Here is a 22,193-nt window from a genome sequence, read left to right as displayed (position 1 = left end):
CAAATATATTTGCTTATATCATCATTATAATTTTCAATACACCTTTTTTATCTTTTCAATTACCTTTTTATCTCACATATATCACATCACAAAAAGTGCTACAGTAAAAAAATATTTCAAATAACTTACAATCCAAACAAACACCTTGGTTGTGTGACCAATTTTGGAATTTCACAGCAAAGGCTCAAGTGACGGGTGCAGCCCTGACAGAGGATCAGTCGGTTGGGATTTGTTATTGTGATGTCATTTTACTATCCTGCCCCTCATACCTATTTTGCGCCTTTGATGAGGAATAGGAATGGCAACGGCATAGGGTTGGAGCACTAGATCCCTCCCTCGCCCCGCTTCCACTGTGTGACGCCCCGAAAAGTAGGGTTTTCATTTTATGGATATTTTTGTTGGACGAGCGGAGTAGCACAGTTTTTCAACTCGGACAAGAAAAGAAAAGTTTCGAAAAATGGCAAGGGCCAAATCCGGCCGGAAATCCGGCCAGTTTCTGGCCGGATAGATGGCCGGATTGCCTTGCAATTTTGAAAAAAATTGGTTTCGATTCTGCCTTGAATCCGGCCAGATTCCGGCCGGATTGTGACGTGTCATGTCCGGCAGCCACTTTTGACCAGCTTTTGTGCTTGATAAATATCTTGTTTTGGCTGTGTTTGCTCGTCATTTTGCACCCTCCTTGCCTGGCTGTCTTGGAGAGAAAACAAGAAAAGAAAAACTCCATTTCTTCCCTTTGATTTCCTTCTTTGAATCTTGAGTTTTAATCGGTGGTTTTGCCAAATATTTCACACAAGTGCTCTCAAAGGTGGTTTAAAGCTTTTAGATGGATTGATTGTGGAGGGAAGGCTCTAAGGTGTTAGCTTCTTGAATTTGTGGTAAGTTGCTTAAACAAGTTCCTTTTGGTTCTAAAATTGGTTAATTTAGGGTTTGTGATGTTTAAATGTGTTGTGTTATGGAGTATTTCATGGGTTTATGGAAATTATGGTGATTTTCTGATTTATTGGATATTTTTATGATTTTATATGAAAGTCTTGGATTGGACTTGGATTAGTGGTTTAAATGGTGTTAATGGAAGCTCTTATACGTTAATGGTGATCAATTGCGGAAAATTTACGCTTGTGGTGTGAATTCCGGTTTCTAGGGTTTCGATTTGGGGAAAATTCTAATAGTTGGCTTATAAGCTTCTAATTGGCTTGCTTGAGGGTCATTGTGGCCCTAATTGAGTATATTTACTAGTCTATAAATTGTATGTACAATTGGAGTTGAATTGATATATATTTGGTATTGAATGGTAGGTTGGAAATGTGTTAAATTAAGGGGTAATGCTGTCCCATTTTTGGAGAGTATATGATTGATTTGAAGTTGTGTGATCTTGATTAAATTTATGGAAATTCTTGTAAATTGGATGTTGGGTTGTTAAGAGTCCAAAATGGTGACATTTCTAAGCTTTGTTTAAGTTCATTCATCCTTGTTTTGGCATGTACATGACTAGTATAGGCTAGTCTCATGTTAAGTGAGGATTTCTAGCCCTTAATTGTGGTTAGTGATGGTTATTTGCAAAGATTGGCTTGGAAGTGTAATTTCAGCTTTTGTTGTATTATTTCTGCCCTGTTTTCGTACTGTACATTTGACCATGTTAAAGACTGATTCGGCTCTTGCTCAAAACATGAAACTTGTAGATATATGAGTTAGCTAGTTACCTGCAAAATTTCAGAGTGATTGGAGTACTGTAGCTTGTGAATTGACTGAAATACCCTTGACTGTTCATAGACCCTATTTTACGGACAGTTTTCTGCCCTCTTCGAGATTTCGATATTTGATCCTGAAAATGTGTGATTTGGCCTTGGAAATCTTCATAAGAAATGTTGACATATGTTTTAGCTTTGTAACGCCATAAGATTTGTTTCAATCGGATAGGTATAGCTTTACTTGTGATTAAAATGCCAAAAGGCAATAGAAGCTTGTTAATGTTAGAAATTTCCTTTGCTTGACTTGATATTTGGTTTTAGGATTTCAACTTGATCAAGATAATGAGGTTTGCCGGATAAGCTTCGTGAGCCGTGCTTGGTGAGTGTATCATTAAATGGTTCAATGTACTTGTTATATGACTTGCATAGGTCGAGGGTGTACTTTACCGCTCTTGACCACTTGCTTGCACTATTGTTACTATTGGACTGTGAAATTTCATGAATATGTGATTTGATATTTGTTAGGGCAATGCCCTATTATTTCTGTGAAAACTGAGCTCATTCCCTTGGACCGTTATTTGAGTCGAGCCGGCAAGGGCTTGGGCGATTCGTTAACGAGCCTTCGGGTCTCTGATAGGCGAGTGGAGTGTTATCTCCTCGACCTTGTGGTATACTCGAGTATTACCTTTTGAAACTATGAGGTGTGCGGGCCCGAATAGGGGGTGAATGGTGGAAGGAATTGGTGCGAAGTGGTGTCTACGGTTTTTGGTTATCCTCAATGGTTGACGGAGTGTCAACGAGTACGATCAAGTATGGACATCGGAAACGGCCCTTGAGGGCCGAATGTATCCTTTTATAAATGGATGTTTGAATGAAGGCACTTATGCATATATGTTATTTGGCCGTATCATGTATTTGTGCATTTGGTACCTCACAAGCGCAAGCTCACCCCCGTTGTTTTGTTTTCCTTACAGGGACACTGTTGGACTCAAGTTTTGAAATGAGTTGAGCTAGTATGTAGCTAGTTTTGAGTTGCTCCTCGAAACTTGAAATTTTGATGTAAATGAATTCAAGTACTTTTGAAGTGTACAATTGAACCTTTCTCATGTATATATATGTCATTATCAAGTCTTGGACAAACTACATTATGTGTTTGATGTGTTTATGCGAGTACCGGTTTCGAACAAAGGAAGAGCTGTATTACGTTATCTGTGCACCTGGATGGCTTGTAATTTGTCTAGTTTAGATTTGGAATCGTTTGTGTAATTGTTGGGTTAGGGGAAATTGGAATGGATGGAATTACACCTTGTACGGTTTGAATTTGGATTGCCTCTTATGTAATAGCTTGTGGATATGGTTTGTAATAAATTATTGGACTTGAATGGACGTACGTGTACATTCCGCGGCGTTTGTGATAGGTAATTCTTGGAGAATTTGATGTATATATTTGAGATTTATATTGTAATTTTTGGAGAACTGTAGTGATTGACGGAGTCCTGGCGAGAGTTGGGCAGGCGGCCCGTTGACCCCTCTGGTTCGCCTTAGGGGAAAATGGGGTCGTTACACACTGCAGAGTTAATAAAAATTTATTATGTAATTTTATTATAATTAAATTTTAACAAATAATCAAATACTAAAATATCAACATATCACCAAATTATTATTCATTGTAATTTCACAATTGAAACTCATAAAAATAATTAAAAAAAAGTTATTTGAATACTATCAAACATGATGAAATAAATACAACTAAAATAGTCAAATTTTCGCTTTTGACATAAATACAATCACTAATTCATTATTGTGCTTGTACCCTTTTTTTTGAAAAAAAAAAGTTTTATTGGATTAAGTGTAATTATAAATTTAGTATAAATGTATTAGTAAATTTAGTATAACTATTTAATAGTTTCTATTAGTAGACATATATAATTATTAGTATAATTGATAATATCAATTATATTATATATATTGTATAATCCATATAACTAATAATATCATTATCATAAGTTTGTAACTAATTAAATTAAATATTACATATAATTATATACATATATATTTATTTTTTTTAGTAGGTGGCGGATGGGGTTTGGGACAGGGGTATACTGGGAAAAAATTAGCCCCCCTCCCGCCCACCCCTCAGTAGCCTCCCATGAGGTGAGAGTCCGCGGTCACCCTCACTAATTGCCATCCCTAACGAGAAATGCTAGCCCAGTACGAGTTATTGACTTTTTTGTCATTTTGGATACTCGGCTAGGATTTGTTATCTCGTGACGTTTTACTATCCTGCCCCTAAACGAGGAGTGCTAAGTGCTAACACAGTACGAGTTATTGGTTTTTTTTTTTTGTCATTTTAACCCATTAATTTCTCGACAATTGGGATCCAAATACTAATGGTGCAGTGCAGCAGTGCTTTGTTGTCAGGTTCCTTCTGCTTGGTAGATCATGGTTCAAATTCTTACACATCACCAATAATGCTAGTATAATACAATAGATTAGAACCATTGAACTTGGCTAGTGGCCACAAAGAAGGGTCTTAAATCCCTCATTGTATTATAAATGAGGGCTCAAATCTCACATATAGCAAAAAAAATTTAAAAATTGTGCCAAATCACTTTTTTGGTGTAGTAAGAATTGTGGATCTGTTAGTTTCAAACACAGTTTTTTTAGGCTCTCTCTCCTGTAGTCTAGAATATATAGATTATACAATAGTTATCGTTTCTGAAAAAAAAATTAGATTATACAAATATCATCCTTGTATTAAAAAGAAAAAACCAACCAATTTTCTGGACATTGCTAACAGTAGAGCGAAGAAATAACGCTCATTACCCTGCATCCAGGGGGAACAACGATAAACCAGCTCACTATAGTAGGAAAAAAAAGGACCTTTATATTAGTCTCATCTATTGTAGGAAATGATGTCTAAATCACAATTCGCATCACTGGTTTGTTTTGGCATAATTATATGAACTAGACGTAGAACTGAATAATTTTAGTTTCGATTTTTCCCTTTTTCATCACCTACTATCTCTAATGTCCTCTTTAATTACCGTTACAAATTCCGTCCAAACTCCCAGAATTCGGTCCAACAAGTATTATACACAGTGCATACAATGAAAGTACAATACACGGGCAGGCTCACGCGTGAGGCCCCGTCAAGTAGTACTACAATAAATGAGAACGATTACAAATCAGAATCTCATATTTGCATATCTTAAAAAGTAATGAATATGGTATAAGGATCCACGCATGGAATATACTGAGTTGAAAAGATGATGCAGTTGAATGCAAGGGTATCTCTATTTATAGGTAGAAAAAGAGTATTAAGATTAAGACCTGAGTAACACAGAAAAATCAATGCGTAATATTTTTATTACCAAATTATATTTGGTGTTTAACTTTCTTGATTTTCTGTATTTTTAAATTTAATTAAAAAACTTCAATTGACCCAACTCCCTGGGCCCTGGCCTGCAACATGCAAACCTGACGCAGCCGCTTCCCAAGGTACGTTAGGAGTAGAGGTGGCAAATCAACCCACTTAATTAGATTTATCCATACCCGCCCATGAATAGATGGGTATGGGTATCTTAAATTTTTGTATATGGGTATAAATGGGTTACCCAATAATACCCATTTATTAAATGGGTATTATTGGGTAACCCATCAAACCCAATTAACCCATTTAAAATTCTCTTCCCCCCAAGTCTCTTCTTTTCCCCTACATTTTTTTTTTCAAATTTTTCATTTTGTCATGATGTTAACATTATTATTATTATTATTATTATTATTATTATTATTTGTTTTTTTATCTTATTATTTTATTTTTTCTTAATTTTGTTAACTTGCTCATTTTTTAGCATTACCAATTTATGATAAATTTTAGCCTATTTTCTTATCTTTATAAAATGAAATTTTAAATTTATATATGAAAAAAATGTTAGGGGTTCAAAATTTTTGGAATAAGTTTTTATATTAATTTTTATAGTACTTAATTCAAATTTTTATATTCGTATTATTCAATTATTAAATAATAGGTAATTTTGTGACATAGAGTATAAATGAAAAAAATTGGTAATTAAGTTTATTAAACATTATAAGTAAATATTTAAAACTAATGATGGGTACAAAGAGTGGTATAAATTGATAACTTAGTTTGCAAAAATGAATTTAAATGAGTTTGCAAAAAGTTAAAATAAATGAGTTATAAATGGGTAATTGGGTTACCCAATTCATTTTTTGACTTACCCATTTATACCCATCTAATTAAATGGGTATAAATGAGTTGACTCACTTATACCCATTACCCATTTTATCCAACCCAAATCCGCCCAAGTCACCCATTTTGACACCTCTAGTTAGGAGGAACTCATACATATCACATGTTAAATTGGATTTGCTACACTCACCCACGGTTGGGAAAAATTTTCTGGAGTACTTAATTTTGTACTAGTATACACGATAACTCCCCATCTGGGTCAAGGGTAAATCTGGAATTTTAATTCGGCAATACTCGTTCATTCTAGTTGGCCAAGAGCTACCTTGTATTGTAATTTTTTTTTTTTTTTAACCTAGGACGTATCAACCTTTTGGTCAGACTAATTCTTTAGACTATGTACAATCTTATTTTAAAGATACACGGTGAGATAATATACACGAATCCATTACAAGACATGCTGATAACTATAAGACACAAAATGAGTCGGACTACCTACGGGGCTCGTATTGTAATTTAGGGGTGCGATTTCTTCTGTTGGAGTTATTACTACAGTCTAGTATAACCATGCGAAAACTAATTTTCATTAAAGATATAAGCGGTGACGATAAAATTTATAGTATTAAGGCGTTGTTTGGACTGTAATTTTTTTTAAAAAATTGTTATTTTTTTTTGTAAACATATTTTTTATTTTATATATATTAAATTATTACAATAAATTTCTTAAAAAAAAAATTCAATCCAAACCAGGCATAAAGTAAGTAAGTCGACCAAATCTCAGTCTGATTAATCCTCTGCACCAGAAGAAGTTGCCACTTGGTATTAAGAAAAAAACAGCGGGAAACGAGGCCTCATGAAAGAAAGAAGAAGCGGAAGCAAGGAGTTAGCGGAGAACAGCTGGCTGGCGTCCAGGGGGACGTGAGCATGGGCTGAGTCGGATTCCAGTAAGACATGACTGGGAAATGACTATGCAGTACCATCCTGATTTCGTCTTGACGTGACGTACCTCCTTTCGCCAGACCCTCCTCCCTCCCCCCCAACCGTTAATTCGCCTTGGATGACTGTATCCAACGTATTCATTACCGCGAACTAAAATTCGGCGCGACTCACAAAATCATTTGACCATCAATTGCGCCGATTCTGACCCACACAAGTACGGGGGGCCACGAAGGATCCTGTAATAAGTAACGTAATGGTTTTGTTGTATTCTGCTCCGCGTGTATCTATGTCTATATATGTACATGAGTAACACAACAACCACCCCATACGTGAAGAAAGACCGAAGGCTTGCCAACAACCGCAGTAACAGACCGCAATTACTTCGCCGTTAGCCTTGGGCATGGCCACTCGTGGTGTCGCGTGCCCCAAGCTTCTCCAAAACCTCCCATATTTTCTCCTCTGGCGTTTTAGCTCTGCTCCATCCCCGATCGCTGCTGCCGTTTCTCCTTTAAATCTAGTGGAAAGAGCCGACAGTGAGGCCAACTTCTCCATCAATCCCACCGTCACCCCAACTCAATCTTCTAGAGACAGCATCGTTGACTTTCAAGACGTCAAGGGATTATTCTCAACGGTTTCCACCCCAAGGCTGTTGAAATCGTTGATCACCCTGGAAATGGCTGCAGTTGACCCCATGGTGGATATGGGCCTGTGGGTCATGAATTCCAGGCTTATGGAAACGCCTATCTTGAAGCAGGTTATATCGGAAGCTGTAAAACATACTTTTTATGATCATTTCTGTGCCGGTAAAAATTTGGAGGAGGCAGGTAGGACCATCACCAGGCTATGGGATCCTGCCGGATTGCAAGGGATGTTGGATTACGGTCTGGAAAATGCTGTGGACTATGAATCCTGCGATCAGAATACGATGGAGTTTATCAAGACAGTTGAATACTCAAGCTCTCTGCCACCGTCCTCTGTAAGCTGCTTGCATCAATCTCCTTTTCTTTTACCTTTTCCCCCTCTTCCGGTCATTGGTTTCCATGCACGCCCCAAAACCTTCCCCCTCCACACCCCTACCCCCCCCCCCCCCCTCTCCTCTCAAAAAAAAAAAAAAAAACAGTAACGCACTTTTCTTCTCTTGTGCTTGTATACATTATGCATGTGCTATATCTGAAAAATTAGCAAAGTGCTTGAAAATGTTGGATTTTTTCTGGAACAGGTTAGCTTTGTTGTAGTGAAGATTAGTGCAATTTGTCCCCCTAGTTTGCTTAGAAGAGTAAGCGATTTGCTGAGATGGGAATACAGGGATAGTGCTTTCCATCTCCCCTGGAAGCTTAATTGTTTTCCAATTTTCTCAGATTCAAGCCCCTTTTATCATACCCCAAAAAAGCCAGAGCCTTTGTCCCCAGAGGAAGAGCGAAATCTCCTCTTGACTCATGAAAGATTATTCAAGATTTGTGAAAAGGGTATGGAAGCCAACGTTCCACTACTAATTGATGCAGAGGACACTGCCCTGCAACCAGCAATTGATTACTTGACGTACTCCTCGGCTGCCCTGTATCATAGAGATGATGAACCTCTACTTTTCGGAACAATTCAAGCTTACCTAAAAGATGCAAAAGATAGGTTGGTAAAGGCAAAGAAAGCAGCAGATAAAGCTGGAGTGCCGGTGGGGTTTAAGTTGGTGAGGGGTGCTTATATGTCGAGCGAACGAGGAATAGCAGCTTCTCTGGGAGCGGAGTCTCCTATTCAAAACAATATCCAAGAAACGCATGCAAGCTATAATAGCTGCGCAGAGTTTCTGCTTGAAGAGGTTGCTAGTGGATCCGGCGCCGTAGTTCTTGCAACACACAATGTTGAATCAGGTAGAGAATCTGAAATATGATAACGTTTGAGGAACTCAATCACAATACCATTCTACGAGTAATTTTTGTGCTTTTGATGATGAACAGGGAAATTTGCAGCGGTTAAGGCAACAGAGTTGGGAATCGGAAAGGATAACCGGAAGCTCCAATTCGCTCAACTTTATGCAATGGCAGAGACGCTATCTTTTGGATTGAAAAATGCAGGATTTCGAGTCAGCAAGTACTTGCCATTTGGACCTGTAGAGCAGATTATGCCCTACCTCCTTAGAAGAGCTGAAGAAAACAGAGGTCTCTTATCTACCTCGAATATGGACCGACTTTTGATGAGGTATAGATGCGTAAAATTGGCTTGAGTGGTTTTGTCCCTTCTAAATAGATGCTCCATTTGACATATTTTCCTTCAATTCACAGGAAAGAGCTGAACCGGAGACTGAAGTCCTTCTTCACTGAGGAACAAGGTTACTAAAATCACCAGGCTATGGAATCGAGTTGAAGACTGGTTTTGAGGGACCGAAGCAACAAGTCATGTATACCATCATTTCATTGAATAACAAGAAGAAAGAGCAACTTGCAGGCGGACATAATGAGTACATACCCAACGTGCAGAAAAATAAGGCTGCAAATCCAATGTTGAACGACTGTTGCAAATGTACATACAAAAGCAAAAAAATGAAGATTGATTAGCAACTAGTAGGTTCTTGGTCATCATGTAGTTGTTGCTTTGTGCAATGTACATTAGGCTCACCTTTTGTTGTTGAAATAATAGAGTAGTATTTTGTAAAATATTTAGTAGCCTTTCTCAATTGGTATTCACCAATCAGCTTTGCTGATGTCCAAAAATAATAATTTGAAATATTATTTGGATAGGGTATTATTTGAAATAATTACTGTAGCACTTTTTGTGATGTAATGTATGTGAGCTAAAAAGGTGATTGGGAATATAAAAAGGTGGATTGAAAAATATGTATATGATACAAGCGAAATATTATTTGGGATAAGTTTTGTATCCAAACACTCCCATTGTATAGGAGAGGCTATATCCACACCTCTCAGTTCTATCTTCACAACCTGTGACGCATCGATAGCTCGTACCATTGAATCAAATATTTGTATTAGGCGTGAATTTGGAACGGAGGAGCACAGTTGAGTCGGTGTTTGGATAGGAGATTATTTGAAATATTATTATTTGAAATAATCACTAACACTTTTTATGATGTGATGTATGTGAGATAAAAAAATAATTGAAAAGATAAAAAAGTGTATTGGAAATTGTATTTGTGATATAAGCAAGAAATTTTTGACCATTATTTGGCTATCCAAACAAACTAGGCGGGGATTGAGAATGAAGGGAGTGTGAATTAACTCATTCTCGAATGACTTTATCTAGTAGGGTGGTATTATTAGTGGCATAAATTTCCATTTGCAAGTTTGCGTGAAATGCAGTTTGATCATGTCTTACCCTAGAATTCGCTGTGGAATTGTCTCAATTGTTGGTCAAGTAGTCATTGGTTCACCTGCATTGCTTGGTGATTATGGAAGAGTTGCTGCGATTGTTGATCATGTGGTCGTGTGAATTGCCTTAGGGATTGTTGGTCAAGGAGGGTTTTTAGAGGCATTCTTGTCGTCGAAAAGGACGTGAGGAAGGATAAAAATGTAAAAAAAAAAACAAGTTGCACGCATCTAAAGAAGAGAAATTCCTTGACGATGAGTCTGAGTCCTCCTTCCGCGGTCCAAGACCAAGTTGGAGCATGCCGTGTTGCATGAAGAACTTTCAACCCGTAGTATCACTACTATTTCCGTCTCTCATCTTTGAAGTGTTCAATGGCTGCTGGGCTCACAAGAAGTCGCCAAAAGGCACTTTGCCGGTGAGTGTACGTGATCCTCTCAATTTCAGTCGATTTTCCGTAATTCTGTCGAATTACCTTTTCAAAATAGGTTAAAATAAAAATAAGAGTAAGTTAGACGATGACAATTGACGGGAAAAAAAAGGTGAGTTTCCGTACTTAGGGAGGCACGGCATCGAAGATCCTGCCGCGCTGCGCCCAGGATTCCAACGAACATGGGAAGAAAAGTGAAGCGGCGGGGACCGGGCATCCGATTAGGTGGGCACTGATGTTGGCATTTTCACAAGACGCAAAAAGATCCATCCTGGAAATGTTTGGGGGGAAAAGCGCACGTCGTTTTCAGGCGTGAAGAGCCCATGAGCTAATACATACAAATGGTTGGCCCAAAGCACCAGCACTTTTGTCTGCTCCTGGACCGTATCCTTCCAATTTCAGAGATTCACGGGTTTTTTCCCTTTTATTAACAACAAATTCTTACCGAAAGAATCTGTGCGAATCGAATGGAAGGCCCACTAAAGGAATCAGTTGCCAATGTTGACAACGACCATATTCTGGCGCCTGCCGTATGGTCGGAGGATACGGGGTAAGGAATGGGAATGCTCAATTAATGATAGTAACTGCTAAAAGCGAAATATTATTATTATTATTATTTCCTCTATTTTTTATTATTTATACTCCCAACATTTATTTTATGTTGAAAATGTGATTAAAAACAGGGGAGTGCAAATAATATTTTTTTTTATTAAATCTCGATAATCTTTAATAAACTACTATTCTTTTGGAGAATTGATATTTGCACTCTTATTTTAACCACCCGCACTCCAATCTACTCACTAAATAATATCCTTTCAATAAGTGCTAGAAGCTAATTTGGAAGTGCAAATATCACTTCACTTTTTTTTTTTTTTTTTTCATTCCAAAATATTGGAGTGGGTTTAGGTGTAATTTAGCACTACGAACAACCAATGTTTTGGAATCAAGGGTGGCTTACAATCATACAATTAATCTATCACAATAGAAGATCTAAATTCATGAAATTGCTATTATTGGGTTAATCAGGGGCTTTTGTTCCACCATCCCATTCAAATAGCAACAAAGTATTTTTCCTATCTTAGTATTCTCCCCACCTTTTTTTCTCATCATGCTCTCTGGTTTTCTTACTCTCTCACTGTCATTGCCCATCTTTCTCACTCCCCTCTTTTGCCTCTGCCATCGTAACACCTTCCTCCTCCACCTATTTTTTTTTTATAGTAACACCTTCCCTTGCCATAGAAATATATAGTATTTTTATCAATAAATATTTTGGTATAAAGTATGTTAATTTTGAGTATTATATTTACATTATATCTTTCTTACTGGTTCAATTAATGATAAATAGTTGCAGATTATATCTTTCTTAACATTTACTAGGCAGTCTTCAAAAAGACATTTACCAGGCTAAAGGAGCAAAGTGTGTGTGTGTGTGTTTACATATATATATATATATATATATATATATATATATATATATACTAGAGGTGCCTTGCACATATATATACTAGAGGTACATAATAACAAATGTTTTATTACATAATGAATAGAAATATAGAAAAAAAATTAAGTATAAAAACAATTAAAATTTGCTGTGAAAAGAAATTCCATCTATAAAGTTAACCCCAATTTATTGTGATTTGGACAAAGAATTTTTAACCAATATTATATGTACGTAATGATACCAAGAAAGAAAAGAAAGCAAATCCATTATGAGTGCATTATCGGTTAATAGCAGTATAGTTTTAGTTGTAATTAAATAAAAAGTAGTCATAATGTTTCTAACATTTTAATAATTAGAAAAAATATAGAAAGCCACCAAAACCTGTCACAATCTTCAAAATCAATAAAAAAAAACATACAAACTTGCATATTTTTCTTTTTTTTTTTTTGAGAGAAAGAGTGTGTTAATCTATCCATTTAAATCATGCTTAATAGCATTACAAATAGATGAAAATATTATCTAACCAAATAGTTATAGAATATATATAGCAAGTTTAAATAAAAACATGAATTGCCATGTTTCTAAATCTACATATGCAAATTCAAATCCAACAATTTATTTGATTGCAAATATGTCTTCTTAATCAAAACAGAATTTTTCTAATAAAATTTTGTCGAGTGACACTCTAAGCTAAAAGCCTCAATGCTAACTTCCACCACCAAATGCATTCCTTTGAAGCTGCAATCGTTTTAGCTAGTCAAATTGGCAAAATATTATTAAATCTTTTACCCAAATAGTAATGATATGTCCAGTTCCATGCCTAGCAATCATCTCAAACTCTAATTATATTATCTATCATTATGGGCAATAAAAAAGAATAAGAGTACAAAGTCATATAGAACCAGTTTAAGTAAAAGATTCTGAAATCTAATTTTACGTTTCTTTTATTTTCAAGCTATCATTTGCTAAAATTAAAATCATGAAAATAAACTACCTATCATGGATACAAGCTAGTAATTCAAAATGTTGAATGAAGAGATACAAAATATTATCTTCACATTCTAAATTGCTAGCCCCAATAATTATTTTACACGTCATCCACCATATCCAGTTTATAAGCACTTTTCACCATTAATAAACTTTATATAAATTAAAATATAATTACCTATCCATAAATTAAGAGATTCTGATTAATTTTTAATTTAATAGGCATCATTATTTTCTTCCTGATCATCGTTTACCTTGGATTTTCATTTATTAGATTTTTTCTCCTCTACTCTAGTACTATCACCCTATTATCAACTAACAATTTTAATAAATAAAAAATTAAAATTAGAATGAATTTGCATAATGGTGTTATTTATTTTATAGGGGAAAAGTAGCTACAATTCTTTCATTGTTAGCCTAAAAATTCTTCATGTAATCACCACCCATCTTGTTATCAACCTTAGGGAATTTTTTTCCAAAAATAAAAAGATCAAAAAGTAGTTTCAGAATAAATAAAATATAAAAAACTGAAAAAAAATGTTTCTTTAGATTTGGGGGAAAAATATTCACAAATCACATACCTCTTTTGGACGGAAAAGAAAGTCAGATGAAGAAGGAATTGGCGAGAAAAACAATAAGCAAAGGTTTCTGACCAAGACGCAAAAAATGACAAAAAAAAATCAAATAGTACATACCAAAGAGAGACAGTAAAAGTAGAAGATCATGAATCGTAATTATTGGACTATGGAAGAAAGAAAATATCAAACCCATTCCTGATCTCTGATAATGAAACCATCATTTAGTTAATTATGGACAAAAATGAAAGGTAAGGCATCAACTAATCCAATAGAGAAAAAATAGAATAAATGATTAGGATGATAGGGAAAAAAAAAAGAGTACAAAGTGGAAACTAAATAAAAAACCTGCAGTGTATTTGAGGATTTGTTTAATTATCTTTAGCCAAAAAGGAGAAAGGAAATAAAGTGAACGAAAGAAAAAACAAAGCAAAATGAAGAAAAGAAAAGGAATGAATCACGTGTCAAAGTGAGAGAGATCCACTTGGCAATCATTGGCATTGATATAGCAGCTCCACTTTCTTCTTATAAAAAATTAAAATTAGAATGAATCTGCATAATGGTGTTATTTATTTTATGAGGGAAAAGTAGCCACAATTCTTTCATTGTTAGTCTAAAAATTCTTCATGTAATCACCACCCGTCTTGTTATCAGCCTTAGGGAATTTTTTTCCAAAAATAAAAAGATCAAAAAGTAGTTTCAGAATAAATAAAATATAAAAAACTGAAAAAAAATGTTTCTTTAGATTTAGGGGAAAAATATTCACAAATCACATACCTCTTTTGGGCGGAAAAGAAAGTCAGATGAAAAAGGAAGAGGCGAGAAAAACAATAAGCAAAGGTTTCTGACCAAGACGCAAAAAATGACAAAAAAAATATCAAATAGTACATACCAAAGAGAGACAGTAAAAGTAGAAGATCATGAATCGTAATTATTGGACTATGGAAGAAAGAAAATATCAAACCCATTCCTGATCTCTGATAATGAAACCATTCATTTAGTTAATTATGGACAAAAATGAAAGGTAAGGCATCAACTAATCCAATAGAGAAAAAATAGAATAAATGATTAGGATGATAGGAAAAAAAAAACGAGTACAAAGTGGAAACTAAATAAAAAACCTGCAATGTATATGAGGATTTGTTTAATTATCTTTAGCCAAAAAAGAGAAAGGAAATAAAGTGAGCAAAAGAAAAAACAAAGCAAAATAAAGAAAAGAAAAGGAATGAATCACCTGTCAAAGTGAGAGAGATCCACTTGGCAATCATTGACATTGATATAGCAACTCCACTTTCTTCTTATATAATAGGTAGATATATATATATATATATATATTTGTTCAGGAGGACAAAGTAGAACTACCACTCTAATCCAGGAAGGCAAATTGTTATTAACCCAAAAATTAAAGCTGCCATAAAACGTAAATTTGCAGATACTAACCACGTTCTAATGTATTTGTCATAGGAGAAATTACGTGGGAGTAATATCACGTTTCTGGTTTACAGATCGGCACAAAAATTATAAACAAGAAGAACCCCATCTCGATGGAAGCAAGATTATTGCAGCTACATCTACAGATATCAAAATTATACCTGTCAAATGACCGGCCGGCTACAACAAACGGGAACGCGCTCATCAACTTAGAGTTTGATAGCCCAGAGGCCCACCCGTTCCTTCCTGTCTCGTTTCATTCCTCCCCATTAGGGAAGGCATCCAAGGGAACAGTTTTCCTAGCTCCCTGCCTATGGTACTAGAACTCGAATCCCTATCATTTATCCCGAACTTGGCTCTTTCTATCGCTTCCATTATATCCTCCCTGGAGACACATTCTGCCCCTGTGGATCAGGAAAGCATATGACAAGCAGATTTGAAAATTCAGCTATAGATTTTGCAAGGTCAAATCAGAAGGCATTAAATGACCAACACCATTCTCGACATCTCACAAAAGGCTACTGGAAAATCCTTTAAGCAATTTCAGATATTCAAGAAATGGAAACCAGTAGCAAGAGATTTAGCGGCAAATTCAAGGCAGTTTATCAGTTGCTTCAAATCAGCTGATTATACCACTTTTGAATCTAAAAGCATTTGAGCTATTTTTATTTTTGCGGTAGACCCTGCTTTAACTACTTTTTAAGGTATAGAAAGCTGATTCTCAGAAGCAGCTCTTAAGATGCTTTGAAAACATCCTTTGGCCGATCAAAACTTCCCACACCATGCTTTCAGTTTACTAATCAGCTCGTGCAATAATACCCATAACCACCTCTAAAATGTCCAAGAAACAATCATGCATAAAGCAACAGTTCTCCATAATCAGCTTAAAAAAGGATGCTATGCCATTTATGTTCCTAGCTAGCTCAGGAGACATTTTCTACGCACATTAAGCTATCCTCCAAACTCTCTCAACCAGTGATAAGGTAGAGTTTCTTGGTAGCCGTGATAGCACCTGACTTCTAGGGAGGGGAGACTCAAAGAGCTTATGCCGCTAGAGTTGAAAGTACTCGCCCAAGAAGAGCCGAGCCATAGACTAAACCAGACCTACAAAGAGTCTAGGGAGGTGAAAATAATTGTTCTAGGATGCTCTCAATTTAAAAAAAAGGTACCATTCTTTTAATGAACCAGCGGAGAAGATTGCACCGATAGAGAACTGAAATTTAGTTTGTCAATGCAGCACATCTTAAACTAACCTCTGCGTGCAGCAAGCAGAGCAGCTTCGTTGACTATGTTTGCAAGATCAGCACCAACAAAACCTTGAGTGAGAGATGCAACTAGATTGCAGATAAGGTCCATATCTTCCTCTAAAGGCACCCCTCTAAAATGTATGGCCAAAATCTTTCTCCTCCCAGCTTCATCTGGTTCTCCCACATAAACTTTCCTGGAGAAGCGGCCAGGTCGACAAAGAGCTTGATCCAAAGCTTCAGGTCTATTAGTCGCAGCAATAACAACAACATTTGTTCCGGACTCAAAGCCATCCATTTCAGTCAGCAACTGCAAAGGCAAAGGAATTGTCAATGAAAATTGAAATTATACAAAATAAAAGCTCTTCAATCTTAAAAAGATACTCAAAATTAAGAGTTACTGAAGATCATAATGAAAATGGCAAGTACAACCACAAAAAAAGCTGGTGAAAACAAAATCTCAAATGGAAATAAACCTAGTAGTCTTGCTTTCAGAACCAGTATCCTCATTACTGGGAACACTTTAGACACATCAAGTGGAGAAGACCTAAATACAAAAATTTTGAACCATCTTTTAAACTCCTGAGAGACTGAACAATTGTTAGCTTCAGGATAAGGTCATTGGTTTGTGCTCCCAATATAATTGTGAATTGTCTTTTGCAATTTTTTTTGTTTTAATTTTATCAGGTTTATAATAGTCATGTACCATTGATTACTATCATTGTTCTGGATCGAGAATTTGAAGTTATGAGCTTTTCTTGCAAATATTTGTAGGTGATTCTAGCAACTAGTTTTTGTTATTCATTTATGATTGTTCAATTAACAGTTCATATGTATTACCATCTTCAGGTCCTTAGAAACATAAATCTGTTTCTAGCGCAACACATCAAAGAAGTTCTCATTAATTTGCTCATGCTACTAATGCAACACAATTCAACTCTTTATATATTGTGCATTCATCTTTCTAAAATATTTATGTCCTGGTCCGTAGCTTCCAAGAAGGCACGCCTAATGTCCCTTAAATTTTTCATATTATTATTGGATTGTTTAAGAGCTAAACACTTTCAAATATACAAAGGCAGAAATACCTGAGTCAGGGTGAAAGAATACCTGATTGAGTGTTTGATCCCTTTCATCATTGAAACTTCTCCCACGTTTTCCTCCAACAGCATCAAGTTCATCAATGAAAACTATTGAAGGTGCATTTTTCCTTGCAACACTGAATAGATCTCTAATACGTGCTGCTCCTCTTCCAACGAATAACTCAACAAATTCACTGGCAGAAACTGAAAAAAATGGTACTCCTGCTTCTCCAGCCACTGCACGGGCTAGTAATGTTTTCCCGGTTCCTGGAGGTCCCACAAGTAGCACTCCTTTGGGTAACTTTGCTCCTAGCTTACTGTAGTTTATTGCTCCTTGTAGGCACGATACTATCTGTAGATGAAGTGCGTGCATCAAAACCAATCCCAATGGCAACAAACAGTTGTAATTATGTGTACAATTATGTGTATGTAGGCTCATGCAAGCGCTCTCTCACACAGACAGACACAAGTATACTTAGTGACCAGGGGTATGCAAAACCACACAGCAATAAAAGAAACTAACTCCGGTAGCATCTCATGCTGTATTGTTGAATCTTTAATCCAAAACACGGTAAATCAGTCTAGCATGAAAGACTTACTTGATAGCACACCACAGAGCTCAGAATATAAAACAGAATCTCAAAAGGCCGAAAGACACATTGTCCTTATTGATATGGTGATATATTCAGTTAACATTTGCTACTTTAACTTTATAATGTGCTCTTCAGAAACAAGATAAATATGGTTAATAATGTTCAACCAATAACACAACTGTACATTCTCATTCCAATTGTTTTCAGATTTCTACTTTTATGCACTGTATGCTAACTCAAAGGAAGTTTATCATTGTGTAGCCCTTGAAAAATATTCAAGTGACTCAAGTTTGGAATTTGTACTACCTCCCTCTTCTATTCAGTTTTGATAACTATGCATAGGCTTAACAAAATATAGGAAAATATAGGAATCTAGGTTAGACAGACAGTCAATGCCAAACGGAGAGAGAGAGAGAGAGAGAGAGAGAGAGAGAGAGAGAGAGAGAGAGAGAGGAAAAAGAAGAAAGAAGTGAGTCCAGCTACCTTCTATGACCGTATTGTGTTCATTTTAAGAAAAGTATGCATTATACTTTTGGATGCCGGAATATCCAAGTAGATCATCACACATATATGATCATTAACCTAGCACAATCATGGTAAGTGTATCTCCAGGACTCTTGCTTCATAGTAACGAAGGTATGTCTCTTACTATTAGCAAGCAGTATTGAAAGTGAAAATCAAAGCAGAAATTCAATCACAACTATTGTTCATATAATGATGCTGAGAAATTTGACTTTCTCATTTCCAGACCAAAAATAGGTGAGAACTATTAGTGTCTATAATCATCCTGAGTATAAGATTTGGTAACTAAAGCAATTACACCAGGTGGTTCACATACCAATGCTCATCTAAGAAGCAAACCATGTTTAGTGATCTACATCTATGATGGAGTATGAAACCAATTCCATATATTGAACTATAAACTATTCAAGTTTACCAAGACAGTTTTAAACTGCAGTTGGACAACTAATGTTGTAGGTCAATACTTGATTTAATGAGGAGTGACACTAAGTTTCAAAAAATGTTTAAGGGTCAAGAGGTCCAGTAAATGGGTTACCTGGTTCCTTGTACTCATCCTTAGTAAAACAAGAAAAAGAGAAAGATATTTAGGAAAATAAAAGGGAAAAAAAAACCATAATACTGCTTAGAACAGCATGTAATATATTTTCTCATAACAGTTATTTTGCTGAAACTTTTTTTCTTTGGGGATAAGATTATTGCCAAAACTTAAAGATTGCAGAACTTTCCTTATGAATGATATTCCTTTTTCTATATCCAAGTTTTGAACCAAACAATTTGTTCAGCTTAAGAAAGGGACAAATAGCATTGCACACATCAAGCGCAAATGGTACCACAGAGCAGTCAAAAGGTTGAACTAACAATCTCTGCTCTATATTTAGCTGCATTTACACAGGCGGGCCCACATGAATCATGTCCTCAAAGAGAATTTCATAACCATTTAAACTTCCTCTTAGTTACAATCTCTAGTTCTAATATGCATTCTCTGAAAAATCAACAATGAGAAGCGTGTCTGCAAATGAAATTTAATGAGCAAAATTTTGAGGATACCTCCATAAGCTCTACTTTTGCAGTATCCACACCATCCACATCATCAAAAGTAACCAACTGATTACTTGGCCTTCGTCTTCTAGCTGGACTATTGGCCGCAGAAAGTTGACGATAAAGAAGCCACATGATAGGAGTTAATGGGATCCATAATGACAGCATTGTTATCAATGAATTCCTGATTGACGCAAGTAGTGATTGAGGGGCTGAGCTGTATGAAGTTCCTTTTTCCCTCATTAGACTAAGAAGATATCCTTCATCGTGATCAATCTTCCTGGTAGAAAATTGCCATAAAGGAGTAGAAGCTCGGCTTTTCACCATTTTATTAAGCACATTGCTACCCATTTGACTCGTTTTTAGAACATCATTGCCGGCTTGACCATCATCTATACTATTTCCAGGAGCTAAAGCTTCACGTTCTGATATTTGAGCATCTTTCATCACCCACGATTCTGTGCTGTAGTATATCCGACGAGTACCCTCCTCGAAAAGAACCTTTGACACCATTCCATTTTGCAGGCTCATGATCAAGTCGGAGTAGGGAACAACTTTAGGAGGCGTCGTTGCAGTCAGTTTCAGAAACAATAAGCAGAGCCCCAAAACAACCGCAACAGAAGTCGAAAGGGTCACTCTTCTCACGTTTTTACGAATGAATGTTCCAAGACCATTTAAAATCGAGCTTATGGAAACCCTTTTCAATCTTCTCCAGTATAATCTTAACCTCGGTCGCAATCTTATTGAAAATTTCCTTCTCGTACCATGATTCACCTTTTTCCCCAAGCGGGTTTCTGCCTGTGTCGTCTCATTGCTGAGTGACTTAAACCTAGTACTATGCGAATATAATCTATGTTGGGATGTCCAATGACCATAATTCCATCCCAATAAAGGCAGAGAAACTAAACTATGATATGACTTAGAAAATGAGCTAGCTACACTTCTATATGTTCCTAAAAATTTTGGTTCTCCGACATCAAGTTTGAATCTTTCTTGAGAAATTATTAAGCCATTATAGGGAATAATTGGAAAAGCTGACATCTTTATACTACAATGAAGTCAACAAAAAATCCATGAAACCCACAAAGAATTTCAACTCAATACAAGATTATTCTCGAGATTTCACTTGCAGAAGCAAAAATACCTGGTTCAATGAGCAAGTAAAAGAATTGGTATTCTTATTTGATGTTCTGAAATATTAACACCTGCTCTCTTTAGGCAAGCAGATCTTCCATTATCATTGACTGTTAGAAGAGAATTTTGTAAAAGAAAGCAAAGCCTGAGAGGACTGAAGGGTGATTCAGGATAGGGTCGGCGGGCCAAGATTTTTGAGTTAATTTTTTGGGATGAGATTGGACATCAGTCATCAGTCAGTCTATCCGACCACGGGTAGTGGTATCTTATCAGCCTAAATTCCAATGCGAGACCAATTTTAAGTTTTTAACCGCTGGGAAATGCACGCTCATGCCTGTGCAGCTTCAAAGAAAAAATTTATAAAGAACAATAATAAATAGTTATTAAAAGATTTAACTAAGCTGCATAATGTGATTTTAGCACTTATTGAAAGTTTCTACTATTTAGCTTTTTAGTGGGAAGCTAAACAAAATAAATAAATAAAAATTGACAAAAAAATTTTACACCGTATCCTTTCCTTACCTTTTATATATAGGAACATATTAAGTAATAACATATGAATGACCATATTAAATAGCTAGGTTACAGTTAAAAGATTTATGCAAACTTGTAAAGAAATTAAAATCACAAAAGTTGAACTAGATCTAAGGATGCAAACGAATCGAGTCAAGTCGAATTTTGGGCTTATCGAATTGAATCTCTTATTAATTTTATGAAACTCGAACTCAAACTCGACGAGTTCAAAATGTCGAACTCGAACTTAAAAAAAAAATTTTATTATTTTTATTTTTTAAAAATAAAAAATAATTATTTTATTTTCAAAAATAAATAAAATAATAATTTTTTAACAAATATTATGAATGTATATGTAATTTTATTATTAAAATATATATATATATATAATTGAGTTTACGAGTCAATAAACTTAATGTTTTTGAACTTGAACTCTACTTGATTAACTCAATCTCAATTCGAGCTCGATATTGACCGAGCTCGACTCGAGCTCATACAATCACGAGTGGCTCAATTCATGAACAACTCTAACTAGATCTGATTAAAACATCCACCCTACTTTGTAGACAATTTTCTCAAAGTAGTAGAAACCACAATGCTATCGAGCTGTTGAGTGCAAAGTAAAGTCTCGAGTTTCCGTCACCTAACATATTGCAAGACTTTTGACTCGAGAGTGGAAGTCTTATTTCAATGTTTATATACAAAAGAAAAATGCGTGCAGATTTTCTCTCAATTTACTTATAATTCTTTCGTGATCCTTTGTAATTAGCTGCAAGTGGGGTCAAAATCAATTAATTTTGCAGATTTATTAGGAGTTATTAACTGGGTAAAACTTCTTAGAAATTCATAACAAGTACCTAAATATCCCATCAATTTCTCCTATTTCTCCTTCAAAAAAAAAAAAGAAAAAAATGATCTCATTCCATGGTTCTACGAATGAAAGAATTTAGGGCAGAGGATTTTATATTTCATTGTGGGCCGTCGGACCATTGGTTATCATGGTTCATTCGAAAATCGTTGGATCAGCCCGCAGCCAGAGAGTGAAGGATTTATT

At 35.6% G+C, this 22,193-nt stretch overlaps 2 protein-coding genes and 2 long non-coding RNA genes across 4 annotated transcripts; 2 read left to right on the top strand and 2 right to left on the bottom strand.

Moving 5' to 3' along the window:
* Positions 1–315: 315 nt before the first annotated feature.
* LOC140010753 (uncharacterized) lies at positions 316–3,121 on the top strand. The gene is made up of 3 exons (XR_011817864.1): positions 316–875; positions 2,010–2,067; positions 2,663–3,121. It is a non-coding gene; the product is annotated as an uncharacterized lncRNA (long non-coding RNA).
* A 4,030-nt stretch (positions 3,122–7,151) lies between these two features.
* Positions 7,152–9,573, top strand: LOC113698380 (proline dehydrogenase 2, mitochondrial-like). Its single transcript, XM_027218188.2, has 4 exons — positions 7,152–7,813; positions 8,057–8,702; positions 8,790–9,030; positions 9,114–9,573. Exons 1-4 carry the CDS (start codon positions 7,238–7,240, stop codon positions 9,166–9,168), a joined length of 1,518 nt encoding a protein of 505 aa, XP_027073989.2. The 5' UTR covers positions 7,152–7,237; the 3' UTR covers positions 9,169–9,573.
* Positions 9,574–10,252: 679 nt separating this feature from the next.
* On the bottom strand, positions 10,253–12,005 carry LOC140010378 (uncharacterized). Its single transcript, XR_011817660.1, has 2 exons — positions 10,706–12,005; positions 10,253–10,624 (listed from the first exon to the last, which is right to left on the bottom strand). It is a non-coding gene; the product is annotated as an uncharacterized lncRNA (long non-coding RNA).
* Positions 12,006–14,949: 2,944 nt separating this feature from the next.
* On the bottom strand, positions 14,950–20,864 carry LOC113700013 (probable inactive ATP-dependent zinc metalloprotease FTSHI 3, chloroplastic). The gene is made up of 4 exons (XM_027220411.2): positions 19,502–20,864; positions 17,368–17,691; positions 16,267–16,567; positions 14,950–15,417 (listed from the first exon to the last, which is right to left on the bottom strand). The coding sequence occupies exons 1-4, from the start codon at positions 20,531–20,533 to the stop codon at positions 15,218–15,220; spliced, it is 1,857 nt and encodes a 618-aa protein (XP_027076212.1). The 5' UTR covers positions 20,534–20,864; the 3' UTR covers positions 14,950–15,217.
* Positions 20,865–22,193: the final 1,329 nt, after the last annotated feature.

The sequence above is a fragment of the Coffea arabica genome, chromosome 7c, assembly GCF_036785885.1.
Source record: "Coffea arabica cultivar ET-39 chromosome 7c, Coffea Arabica ET-39 HiFi, whole genome shotgun sequence".
Classification (NCBI taxonomy): domain Eukaryota; kingdom Viridiplantae; phylum Streptophyta; class Magnoliopsida; order Gentianales; family Rubiaceae; genus Coffea; species Coffea arabica.
This window is presented reverse-complemented; position numbering and strand designations above follow the sequence as displayed.

Coding starts and splice junctions, on each gene's coding strand:
- LOC113698380 (XM_027218188.2), top strand. CDS start 7,238: ATGGCCACTCGTGGTGTCGCGTGCCCCAAGCTTCTCCAAAACCTCCCA. Junction 7,814..8,056: donor GCTCTCTGCCACCGTCCTCT/GTAAGCTGCTTG, acceptor TTTCTGGAACAG/GTTAGCTTTGTTGTAGTGAA. Junction 8,703..8,789: donor AACACACAATGTTGAATCAG/GTAGAGAATCTG, acceptor GATGATGAACAG/GGAAATTTGCAGCGGTTAAG.
- LOC113700013 (XM_027220411.2), bottom strand. CDS start 20,533: ATGTCAGCTTTTCCAATTATTCCCTATAATGGCTTAATAATTTCTCAA. Junction 17,692..19,501: donor CAAAAGTAGAGCTTATGGAG/GTATCCTCAAAA, acceptor CTTCATCTACAG/ATAGTATCGTGCCTACAAGG. Junction 15,418..16,266: donor TCTGCTTGCTGCACGCAGAG/GTTAGTTTAAGA, acceptor CCTGATCCACAG/GGGCAGAATGTGTCTCCAGG.